Source organism: Delphinus delphis, chromosome 14 (assembly GCF_949987515.2).
Source record: "Delphinus delphis chromosome 14, mDelDel1.2, whole genome shotgun sequence".
NCBI lineage: Eukaryota > Metazoa > Chordata > Mammalia > Artiodactyla > Delphinidae > Delphinus > Delphinus delphis.
The window spans coordinates 35,653,217-35,666,237 of record NC_082696.1 but is presented as its reverse complement, the minus strand read 5'-3'; the positions used below and the strand labels follow the sequence as shown (position 1 = coordinate 35,666,237).

Sequence of the window (13,021 nt, the reverse complement as noted above, 5' to 3'; positions counted from 1 at the left end):
TTGTTTATCCTGTATCTTCATCTACTGAGGTTACTTAAAGTTGCCAGGAATAGTTTATTTCATTAACTGAACGTGCATGTACTCCCAAACAGTTTTACTGATCTGTATGACATCATACAAATGTAATAATTTGTTGTTGTACACCATTGGAGTAGAAGCTTCCTTGCTTGATAATTCTTATAGTCAAAGACAGTTTCAGTTTGTGCTGAACTAGGAATCGGAAGATGCAGGTGGTTGTCCCAACTCGAGTTGCCTGGATGATTCTCTTTGCATTCCCTGGGTCTCTGTTTTCCCAGTAAAAGTTTTTGTCTTCTCTGTCCAGAGGACTGTTGTGTGGATCAGATGACGTGAAGTAAGTGAAAACACTTTGGATACCCAAGCATGATACAGATATAAAGTGGTGGTATATTTCTTGTTCATGTAATAAAGGAAAACAAATGTGTACCAGAGAGTGAGATTTTGCTTAAAGTAAATGACTGCTTTGGTTTGCAGGCTAATGAAAGAAATAACTCAAACATCTTTATTTTCTGTATTTTCCAACCAACCAGAACCGGGACCAGTATTCACATCTGCTGAGTGATCACTTTCTGCCGTACCAAGGTCATAATTCCTTCCGTGAGAAATATTTCAGTGGGGTAACAAAAAGAATTGCCAAGGAAGAAAAATCTAGCCAGGAATGAAAATTAGGATTTTGACAATGGTGAAAGAATAAGGATTTGATAGAAAAGACATCTGGATGTGAACTTTCATGTATGATACAGAAAATGTACTGTTTTAAATAATTTTATATAACAAAATAAATGCTATAAAGTCAACTGAACAATTCTTTTAACGTTAGCTTTGTTTTATAGACTCTTCTGTTGTATGTGGTCTTTTGAACTTTATATTTATGCTTTCAAGTATTATGGAAATTGAAAACAGTTATATTTTTGGTAATTAATTTACAAATGGTATTGACTTTTTAAACAGATATCTGCTGGATATGTTATAGGCATTAATAGTGTTTGAGAATTTATTCATTAGGTAGGCTTGTTTAATTTTGGTTTTGATTGTAATTGTTTTACATTGTCACTAATAAAGCTTACTGAGGATTCCTAAAATCGTGTAGTATACGGAGGGGATGTGATGAAGGAAATGAATTTTTATTTATAAATCCCAGACAAGTTAGTAACACAATGATAATGGTGATGATGAGAAAGGCTAGGACCTGACAACCTAAAAAGATTCCAAACTCCTTGAGGCCTGTCCACATCTGAAGCTCGTCTGTACCTTGGATTTGCTTCTGCATTCCTAAACCTTGACTGTCGGTCAAGTTAACTACCCACAATTTTTGGTTTAGAAAGTAACTGATAGTTAAAAGCAGTAACAACAACACAAATCCTTGATGGTTCCCTAATGGCATTAAGTCTAATCAGAGCTCTTTGAAATAGAAGCTGTATTTTCTTGAAGGAGAAACTTTGCTGAGTCCACATTGTGTCCATCATGAAAATATCTTGTTTGAAAACCACTCTACCCATTAATTCAGGATGCTAATAGCTTTCCTGCTCTCGGTGGTCAAAGTACCTCAGCAGGACGGCAGTAAACGAATCCTCTCTCTTTAACCAGAGCCTATTTTTATTTATGCTATTATTATTATTTTAGTGTTACTGCTGGCTTTTATGGACTCACACTTTGAATGTGCATAGCTTAGGACCTCCAGAAGACCAGTGCTGCCCAGGCAGAGAGAGAGAGAGCAGGCCATCCGCCTAGTTCTCCCTCCTTTTCTTGTCCTGCAGCTCTGAATTTCAGCAGCAGATCTCAAACATTTCAGTGATTGTTTTGTTTGGGTTTCTGGATGTGATTTGTGGTACACTGGGGAAAATCTAAAAGTATTCAAGGATGATTTATTTTCAGTATTTCTGTTGTAAACTGTCTTATTTAAAATTTTTTGAGGTTATATGGGCGGTGAGTTTGAAACTTTGTAGCTGACTAAATTTGGAATGAGATTTTAGCCTTGCCCCATTTTTTGGTTGTCACAAAAATTAGTCCAAATTAGTTCCAAATTAGATCTGGAAAAGTTGCAACATTAATTTTAGTCACTTTGTTCTTAAAAATTATCCAACATTAAAAAAAATATATTTCATATTATTTCTTATTACCATTAGTGGAGGCCTTCTAATCTTTAATTCTTCATTGTTGTGAGGTTTATTTTCATATATATCAATAAGTTCAGTCTCCCATTCCTGAAATGTCACCGGACTCAGAGTGTGAATCTGTGCAGTTGTTTTGAGGTTAGTACTCAGAAGTGAAAAAGAAACCCGATCACTTTCAACAGATTTTGATTTTAGTGCAGGTAACACGTCCTCTTATTCTAAAAAAAAGAGACTTTATTTTCTGGCATCAGGATCTTACTACTTCTGCATAAGTTGGAGAAGATCATTTCTGGGATTGCTTTAGTTTTATGTGTATTCCTCATGCACTTACTGGCAGGAATATCACCTAGCAAAATGCCTACATTTTAGGTAGTCCTGTAGTATGAATTTACAGTGTAATCTGTGAGTGAACCCTAGGTGGTCTGTGGGCTGGCCTATTTAGTGTTTATAATATGACAGACTCTATAATTTTGTTTCTGGCATATATTAAAACAACCGTAAAATACAGACGGTTACGGATGTAACCATCTTGGTGGTGTTTCATCATAAGTAACCTCCTTCCCATCCATTCTGGTGGATTTTTTTTTTTTTTTTTTTTTTTTTTGCTGTGATAGTTGGGAAGGAATAGTGGAATAGGAGGTCTTTGGGGTATTTAGCCAAAGTTTAAAATCTGCTACAAATTTCTAGCCACTTCCTGCCCAAGGTGACCCAGGTTTAGGCCTGTTCGCCACTAACTTCCTTATGACTAATTCTTTAAGTACAGAGATTGAGCGATGAAACATTTTCAAACTGTTTAAACTCTGGGAGGTAAGTCAGTGTTACCATTATTTCCTTATGGTGGAAACTCACTTAAAATTCAGGGCTGGGCTTCCCTGGTGGCTCAGTGGTTGAGCGTCCGCCTGCTGATGCAGGGGACACGGGTTCGTGCCCCGGTCCGTGAAGATCCCACATGCCACGGAGCGGCTGGGCCCGTGAGCCATGGCCGCTGAGCCTGCGCGTCCGGAGCCTGTGCTCTGCAGAGGGAGAGGCCACAACAGTGAGAGGCCCACGTACCGCAAAAAAAAAAAAAAAAGAAAGAAAAAAAAAATTCAAGGCTTGTCTGGTGGCGCAGTGGTTGAAAGTCCGCCTGCCGATGCAGGGGACACGGGTTCGTGCCCCGGTCCGGCAAGATCCCACATGCCACAGAGCGGCTGGGCCCGTGAGCCATGGCTGCTGAGCCTGCGCGTCCGGAGCCTTTGCTCCGCAATGGGAGAGGCCACAACAGTGAGAGGCCCGCGTACCGCAAAAAAAAAAAAAAAAAAAAAATTGATATACCCTACATATTTAAGAAGAATGGTGATTACAACTAAAGAACTTTATTTCAAGTTTGGTAGGGAAAAGTAGAGTATGAGTTAACATACCAAATGCATTGTAGTGAATGTGTTTACATTATTGGATGAAAAATGTGCTTTAAAAGTTTGGGACAGAAACAACTTTTAAGGTAATATGTTTTATACTCTTATAATTAAACAATCAGGGATGACTTTTTTTTTAACATCAGGAAATTAGATGTTAAGTTTGTGTTATCTAGATACCAATATAAGCAAATCTGACTCTTGAATCAAAGGCCTTAGTCCTTTTGGGTTAAGAGAACTAACCCATGCTGGAAATACTATCAAGTATTGCTAATCCAAAGATATATGTAATAAAACATTATGTGTTGAAAATCAAAGGTGACATTTTTGGGGGGAAATGATCTTTCTACACCATTCTAATCTCCCTTGTAAAACCACAGTGGAACTAAGCTGATGTTCATGGTTCTAATACTAAACAAGGCACTGGCCCTGTATAAATTCATTAATGGAACATAGGGGTAGAAATGGAGGTTGGTGTTGCTGAGAATATTGATGACCTTATTGTTGATTTGCCTGTTTGACCAAAAGGGAGTAAATTATACCAGAATAAGGACTTTGGCTCTTTTTACAAGAGCATGGGTTTTCTCCATTATAAAGTTATTTAGAAAACTAAACACTTGTAAGAATCTTTCTGTCTTAGAAGGATTGTATTCATAGAACAAGCGAAGTCTACTTTGATTTCCAACTCACCCACTCCCATTTTTCTCAGATATTTATCAAGTAATGTGGTTTGTAATCCAAACCAAAAAAAAAAAAGTGCCTTAATCCAGAACATACACATGGACACAATAACACTAGACTGATGATGTTTGTACTTTACTAAAACATTGAGATCGTCTCTAAAACAGAGTGGTTTAAGAACATAAGGTCTAGAGTGTAAAGAATTGTAATGGAATGATAAACATATCTGCGATTCTATCTAGCCATAGCATCATGGAGACAGCACATTCCTTGATGTTCTTTGGGCAAACCTGACTCTATTCCCTTAATAGAGGTCTGCCTCAGGATGTTCATATGTTTCACTATGTGGGATAAGCAAGTTGACATTTAGACATAACTGAGGCCAACCTGGAATTTGGCTCTTATCCCTTGCTTTATAAGCCATTGTAGACAGGCTCTTAGGGGGATGGAGGCTAAATTCTCATGGCAGTCTCTTAAGAAGCCTGGGCCATGGAACAAAATAGGCTTAAAAGATGAATGTTAAGATAAGCCAGCTTCACTTTATGTAACTGCTAGCCCTATTTCTTGGGACATTAGGACGTGCTTAGTATATTTTTGTTCTAGAATTTGAATGTTCTTACTAAGATAATTATATCGCGGCGATGCCAAACTGAATCACCTAAAAAGGAATCTGCTTTGACCTCTATGACTTTAAAATCTCTCCTTTAATCAAGCCTTCCTGACTTTCTCCTGAGGGCTTATCAGAAGAACTCTATTTTGTCTAACATCCAGCAGTGGAGATTAGCTGGGCTTATGTGTGAAATTAGTCAGATTTTTAAAATGGCTGAGGAGAAAATTAAAATTGGAAATGAAATGGTACTTGGGTTGGGCTTTGATGGGCTGCCCAAGTATTGTATCTAATGTGTTGTACATTTGTGAAGTGGATCAGGATGGTCAGAGCTGGTATTGATGAGCTTTAAAAATCTGTAAAACCTCTTTAATATCTGTTTATTTATAAATCATGGGCTGGAGTATCTCACCACAAGTCTGAGTGCTTCCGGCACAAACAGCAAAACTTCTTTTTGCATTATTTTTCTATAGTTTTTACCTCTTGGGAGACAGTTCTCCATAGATGCCTTGCGTTTCTGTACACCTTACTAAGGGGGGCACTGACCCCCTGCATCGTAGACCGTCTTTTGGTGGGGTGTGAGCACCCTTGAAAGATAAAGGTAGTGTCTCCACCTCCCCTGCCTCCTCCCTCTTCTGAAAAGGGAAGAAGGCTATTCTAGCTAATAGTCTGCTAACTATTAGCTAACTACTGGGCTCTTTTCAAAACTGAACACCTGAGCCATCCAACCTGATACTTCCAAAGTGGAGTGGATCAAACAGACTCACAACTACCAAGATAGAAGGGCCCAACAAGCCTCACTTGTCCAATGGAATTGGTATATTCAAGAATGCAGTTGGCTTAGCCGTTGTTGCATCTTGAATTTAGATGAAAAGGTGCCAGCTATCCGTTTGGGGAAAGTTTAACCCCCCATTCCACTGCCTGAAACAAAGGGAGTGGCTCAATGGTGTCCTTGATTCATAAAGGTTGCATTTAGGGTGGGCTAAAAATACATTTAGGCTACAATCAGGAGATTGCTCTAAATGCCTTCTGCCTCGTTCACTGATGGATTGGCCAAACTGAAACCCGGTGGTGGTGGACTGCTGTGGCTGCTTGATCTCAGCGCCAGGTACACAGACCTGAAAACGGATGTGGCTGGCCTGGTCCATGGGCAGAAAAAGCTGTTCTCATAACTCCAGCCAATACCCTCTTTGCTGAGCCTTGTTATATTTTTACTGACTTTTAGGCTGTTGCTAATGACCTACGGTTTGTTCTGTCACTTGGGAAACTACAGATTAGCTGATTAAAGATACCCCTCCTTAGGGGCTACAAATAGTAGAAACAGACTGTGGCTGCCGGCAGAGCTGTCTGGGTCATTCTCTGATGAGACCAACTAGAGTAAAGCTGTTGGTTGGGCTGGCACCACCCAGATTGCCATCATTGTCCCACACGTGGCAGCACATCCACCATTGTATAGACAGGACACAAAGTAAAGGACTATGTTTCTGATGCAGAGTTACCATTTGCTGCCAGACTTGTGACTCCTGCCAAAGGTAGACTCTGATTGCCTTGTGGTGAAGGAGACCACATTGCATGGAGTGTTGTCCAGCCTGCTTCTGGCAGATTGATTATTTTAGATCTTTGCCCCGCTCTCAGAGCTGTTGGCGCTTTCTCGGGTTACAACAGTGTTGTTCTGCAGTTGACTCCAGCCACGTCACTTTGGCCCTTGAGACTAATTCGTGTCACATGTTTGGCTTTTTGGACCATTTGGTATTTGGTATGACAACGGTATTATACCTTTCACTGCAAAAGCCACTCGACTATGGGCTGGTAGTCAAGGTATCTGGTAGACTTTCCATGCTCCCTACCAGACACAGGCATCTGGAATTTTTGAGCTCTGGAAATTTTCTCTACATTGTTCTGTGTTTTCTCTGGCAGTCATTTACCAAGCCTTCTCAGAAAGGCTTAGTACATTGCTCCAGAGCTGGCTCTGACTAGTGCAGTGTTTTGTCCTTTGTCAGACACCTAAGTCTTTTAGTTGGTGGGTTTCAACTCAGAGACAGTTGTTGATTAATAGCTTGAGTCTCAGGCTGGGAAGGTTTCCAAAACCAGCACCAAAGAGGGAGCTGTGACAATCCGGTCCAAAAGGACTCCTCTACCTAGTGCTTTATTATTGATGTTGAAGCCGGATAATCAATATTTCATCTGATTTATTATCTTTAATTTTCTTCTCCCTACATTTTCCTCTAGATCTCAAAAAATGTAAACAAAAATTGTCTTCTATTTTATTTTAATGGTAACTGCTTTTCCCTGTAGCAGTTATATGTGCTACTCTATTTTCCCTATGATACGTGTTCTAAGGCTTGCCTGCTGGTGATTGGTTGATGCCAGGGCATAGAAAGAGCATGGTGCGTAGGGGAGCTACATGGGTTTAGAATCACTGAAGGGTGATGTGTGACCTGGGAATCAACAAAGTAAGGCTAGAGATTATGGCAGGAGGGGTTTCTACCTTGCCTCCCTCTGCTCTGGGGGAGGAAGGGAAGCTACCTCAGGATTTTTAGTGGGAAGGAGATATTATCAGGCTTGGTCTATCACCATCACTCCAGTGGTAATAGTTTGGAGTGAAGGGAGATACACTAGAAGCTGGGATGTTTGTCAGAAGGTTGTTGCAGTCATCCATCCAGGTTAGAGATGTAAGGATCTCAACTAGAGCAGTGGTAGTAAAGATTGAATGGAGAATATTAAGAAGATGAAATGAGCATGTCTTGGTGATTGACTGGGCACAGGGATGAGTAATGGATGATATCCAGGGTTCCAACTGGGTGACTGCATGGATGGCATGACACAAACTGGAAAAGAAAATAGTGGAAGGAAGATGTGTTTAGGATCGGACAGACATCCTGAACATGAGAAGCCTATGGAACAGGCACAGAGACCTGCACAGCAGGCTGTTGAGTATTCAGGGCCGAAGCTGGATAGTGATTGCAAACGTGAGGAGCAGAAGATCCCTGCGTGAGACAAAGAACTACTGAGTTAACATACCCCATACAGAGCTAAGGTTCATTCTGTTGCATTGTCCCCCTGCATGATATGTATGTTTAGCAAAGAGAATTGGCACGATCCAATACCCATGAGACTGGATCAGGCAATTCCAAAGTTATTACAAGAAATTTATATTCGAGTTACTAATGAGATGAAATTACTATGTTGTACTACTAGAAGCTGCAGAGAGCAACACTGGCTTTGGGGTGATGTGCTTCTGTCCGACTGCATGGGTGCACGCACTCCATTTATTGTATACATCAGTGAGCCTCATTGTAGAATTAGAACTTTAAAAACCGATAGGCTGCTGTTAGTTGCCTCTAAGAGAAACCTGCTAAAGAAACACAGGCCATGCTGTTTGAACTCTGGATGTAGAAAAAGAAAAACTCAAGAGTTTTTTTCACTCTTCTCCTTATCCTTTAAAATTAAAAATACTTCCCCTTTCTCTTTTTTAAGTAACTATGTAATAACTTTTGGGTAGCAACATAAAAATTACAGGGTAGGCCAGAATGGGGAAATTTTTAATTAAACTGGGGGTTTTGTTTGTTTCTTCGTTATTAAAAAAAGTTGGGCCAAAATCCTGATTTCCCTCTACTCCCTTTTTATATATACTTACGCATTTGGCAGAGTTCATGACAAAACCTCTTCCCAGCTGAGGATGGGCCAAAAACCTTTTCTGAAGCTCCTACTAATTTGGATTAAACTAACTGGTCGAAAGCTTCACACAAATTCTGCCAGGAAATGTCATAAGATCCCTTGACATTTAATTCTACAAACAGTCTTATCTTTTGGAGCAAAATAGAGAATAAAAATTTATTTTTTGATTTATGCCTTTGTTAGCTTGTTTTCTTTCTTAGTTTTGGAAAAACAGATCAAGAACCTGAAAACAACAGAACTTTGTTTTTGCCTCCAGTCTGGCTTCTAAGCCCGAAGAGAGTAACTTGCATGATGCTAAGTGGGTTCCTGAGGAAAGAAGGGCAAGATGAGTGCTGTGTAATGAGCAAGGCTTCTTGGAGAAGACATGACACGTTTCCACGAGCTGTGAATGGTCCAGGAGACTCAGTCCTGCAGCAGGTGATGTCACGTAGTGCACCAGAACCAAGGGTTAGACCTCGAAGCCTATCAAGTTGATCTCTGTATACTTTGTTGCCATTCTTAGCAATGAAAAAGACACAGCCCCTGTCCTCAATGAGCTTATAGCCGGTGGGGCTACAAGTGGTAGTAAACAAGGAGGTAAGTAGTCAATTCAAATAGTCGCCAGTCTTACCAGAGCATTAGTCCACAGTGAATATAAGAGGAGCATTTAACCACTTCGAATAGTGTAGGGTGTATTAACCATGTGTTTCTGATATTTTGACATGTGGGACCTTGCTGATCTTGGAGAGACTGCTCCTTCCAGGGCCAGCCAATTCCTAGAGGCGGTGAAGGACTCACCTGCTAGTGTGTCGCTCATATGCAGACTAAGCAGCTCAGAGCCCATGTACCCCTATGTCCTCTCTCAGCCCCTTACACTCTGGGCCAATATTCCCATGTCATAATCACTCAAGGGCCAGATACAGACAATTAAGGACAGACCCAGAGCCCACTGAAACTATTCAAACTAGCCAATCCCAAGCCTGCTTACCCTACTTCACAGTTTGTTCCTGTGGGAACCCCAGTAACGGCTCTTGCCCACATTTTCCCCGAGCTCCCCTCTGCCTTCTGACCAACCTGTTTGCCCCTGCATGGCAAGACATGCTCTCTTTGGGGAACTTTGAGGAGCAAGCTATCTTTTCAATGGCAATCATATTCTAATATGTTGGTCTCAGCTTACTTGAATAATCATAAAATCTACATTTTAAAATATAAGGGGTGGGAGAGGGTGACATCTAAGTAGACTCCTGAAGAAGAAGCAGTGCAAGTTGCCAGCTGACATCAGGTTGTGTGAGGGCGAGAGGGGGATTCGAGGCAGAGGGAAAAGCACATTTGGATAACAATTCAAGTAGTTTGGATACTTGGAGCTAAACTAAAAGTGTTGGGTGAAGAGAAGAAATGAAGCTGGAGAGAAAATGAGGGCCAGATCATAAAGGACTTACATGCCTTTCTACAGAGTTTGGACCTGAACTGGGAGAAGTTTCCTCCGTACGAGGATCGTTCCCTTTATGCTGTTGCCAAGGCTCTTTAGGAAGTTGTAGCTTCTTGCAAAATGGCACCCTGTGGCTGAGATGCTTGACAAAGGTCCTATGGTGGTGGAGTTTGTGGCTTTGCCACTGCTCTAGGGTCTGTTCCTTTCTTGGTTCTGGGTCTCAGTTAATGACCGTTCAGTGGGGCAAGCCACATACTTAAGGCGGCCTGAAGCAAAGCATTACTACCTGGGAGCCTCAGTTTCTTCATCTTAGCCTCCCTTCTTAGGCTCCCAGTTACACTGTGTGAAAAATTTCCCACCTAAATGCAGCAGAAACCTCCCTGACCCTGACTGACAGACACTTGCTTCAGAGCCGAGAAACAGTCTTGAGTTGGCCTCCTGCATTGAGCGAGATGCTTTTTATTGGTTTCACTCTTCACACAGTGCTGACGGTGTAAGCTTGCAGAAGAGCAAGCTGACAAAAATAAAGACTCCTGAGTTGCCGGCTCTTGTTCTTATTTCCAAGGACAAACACAAACCCTGTCTCCGGGAGCTGCTTCTTCACTCCAAGACAAATGAGCTGTTGAAGTGTCATGATTTTGAAATCCTAGCAATAGACATAAAGGATATTTTATTGATCAACCTCAAGGAATCTCTCATAAATAAAAAACGGTTTGTGATTCAAACACTGTTGCTTGTTTCAGAGCTTTGCCTTGGGGTCCATTGTTCTGATATCTAAGACCTGTAGTGTTCCCTGAAGGAAAATGGTTCAGAACCCCGAGCACTTGTCTTTCCCATCTCCTTGAAGTAGCCTACCCAGAGCATACAGTCTTTTTTTTTTTTTTTTTGAGTCACCAAATTCTTATGACCCTTTAAAAACCCATCAGTAACAAAGATGAGAGGGAGGGCATTTGTTTGTCATCCTTCTTTCCTCTCCAGTCCCCTCCCTCTATCATTCCCTTCTTGCTTCTCCTTCAACATTTACTGAATGCCTGATGTATACCAACCACCTTGGATAAAAAGATGATAAAAAGCCTGTTTCTTGGGCTGAGAAGCTATATACATAGTCTTTGGTTAAGCTAATTTTTGTTACACTATTAAAAATCATATTCTGAGTTCCAAACTCTGGTACTTAAAAAAAAAAAAAGCAAAAATATCAAACACAAAGCTAGACTGCCACTTTCAGTATAATACTGTTCTCTTGCTGAGGAACTAGTGAGGTTAGGAATGGTGGGGAGATAGGCTGGGAGATATAGTCAGTCTTAAAAGAATTGAAAAATTTTCTCCTTTAGTGTATATTTCTTTTTTTGGGCTGCACCGTGGGGCATGTGGGACCTTAGTTCCCCGACCAAGGATCGAACCCATGCCCCCTGCATTGGGAGCGTGGAGTCTTAACCACTGGACTGCCAGGGAAGTCCCTTAGTGTATATTTCTTTTCAGCCCTTAACCATTTTCTTTAAATGTTCATGTTTCCTCCTATAAAGCTCTACAGTTATCTTTTTCATGCTTCCTCTGTGTTCTATAAAGTTCCACAGTCCTTTAAACATTTTTTTAAAATTTGGTGAATAGGCAATAAGTTTACATGGTTTAAAATCCAAAACAGCTTAAAAGGATATACCCAGTGAAAAGTTTCCCTCTCCCCTCTTTCCCTCCCAGTGGGTGCCTCAGCCACCCAGCTCCCTGCCCTGGAGACAACCACTGTCACAGATGGCTTAGCTCAATGTCAAACAACATAGGATAGTCCAAATGTGAAGCCATCATTGCAACACACATGTGGAACATGGCAGGAACAAAGTGTGACCGACCCTTTCTAGTTGGGCCGCAACAAGCGTCTTCCTGCCCGGTGTCGTTCGAGCTAATAGAAAGAGACCGAGTTCGGTTCAGAAGCAAAGGACAGTTTTATTCTTTGATCAGAGACTGGAGAGGTGAGAGCTCGTGCTCTAGAGTCCACGCCCTCCCTGACAGGCCTTGATCCGGGCTGCTTTACAGGGTTCTCCTGGCCGGGGTAGGGGGTGGAGCAGAGCTCTCACGGGTCGGGCACTGGCGCAGGCGCCGCTATGCTGCTGGGGCTCCGGGTCGCGGGGCGGGAACGGGGGCGGGGACGGGGGGTGGGGTGGGCGGGGCGGGCAGCGTTTCTGCACACGCCGGCCGCCATCTTGAATTGTGGTGTCGAGCGCAGCGCTTCTGCCCAAGGTCCCCGGATGAGGTGTCTGCGAAGCCTTTTGTCACCGGGAACTCTGGTCTGAAGGGCCGGGCAAGGCCTCTGCACGCGGCAGCCTGTGAGCAAGTGAGACTAGACCAAGCACAAAGGAAAAGGAAAAACAAAAGGTTAGACTTTATTACCTGGATTCTATTTTTATTTCCCAGGAATTGTTGATGGGCTTTGCCGGTAACAAAAGAACCAGAAGTGAGAGGGTCCCTCCCAGCACCATCAGGATAGCTCTGACTTCATCTGTGTCTACTTCTCATTGTTAACCTAAAAATAATAATAATGTTTCCTTATCTATCTCCCTTGGAATAAGAGTCTATTGACGTGATGTGTATAAATGCATTTTAAAAGATTGTTCTTTAAGGGAAGAGAAAACCCAGAGCCTAAAGCTAAACCCGTCAGGCATATTTGTCATGGGAAAGAGTCAAATCCTGCAGGCTATCATCCAAAAAAGTCTTTCACTTGATTTCAAAACTTCCAATGAAGAGACACAGAGGGGCTGTTGGGCTCAGTAGGGAAAGGTAAAGGATGGATTTATTTCCTGTCAATTTTCAGATTCTTTCTTGAGTCCTCCCATGAACTAGTGGAGGCAGTGCCCTTTCTTGGGTGCATAACTAAGCAAAGAATGCGACTCCTTTTGTTAGCTGCCTGATCAGCCACCTTTGGGATCAGCTGAGGCGTATTTCCTGGGCTGCTTGATTCCTTTCTGGTCCGTGGAGTGGTTTCCAATCGAGAAAAGATTTGGTCAAGGTTACTTTGAAAAACATGTGGGTTTGGGAGAAAAAATAGATTGCTGGAGGACTGTCTCTTTAGGGTGGAGGTCACCATCCTCCCTGAGGCAAAGCGTGCCCTTTACTTGGGAGGAAGTTGTAC

At 41.9% G+C, this 13,021-nt stretch overlaps 1 protein-coding gene across 5 annotated transcripts in view; it reads left to right on the top strand.

Annotated features, from left to right (window-relative positions):
- TRMT11 (tRNA methyltransferase 11 homolog) overlaps nucleotides 1-1,108 on the top strand; it is a 62,025-nt gene extending 60,917 nt beyond the window's left edge. For 3 of the 5 annotated variants that reach the window (XM_060030006.1, XM_060030005.1, XM_060030007.1), the window contains one exon: nucleotides 549-1,108. In XM_060030006.1, the coding sequence (XP_059885989.1) occupies nucleotides 549-680 (132 nt within the window). In that variant the 3' untranslated portion in view covers nucleotides 681-1,108. The remainder of the gene's footprint in view (nucleotides 1-548) is intronic. The other 2 variants (XR_009521928.1, XM_060030008.1) reach the window with 2 other exon arrangements.
- The last annotated feature ends 11,913 nt before the right edge of the window (nucleotides 1,109-13,021 follow it).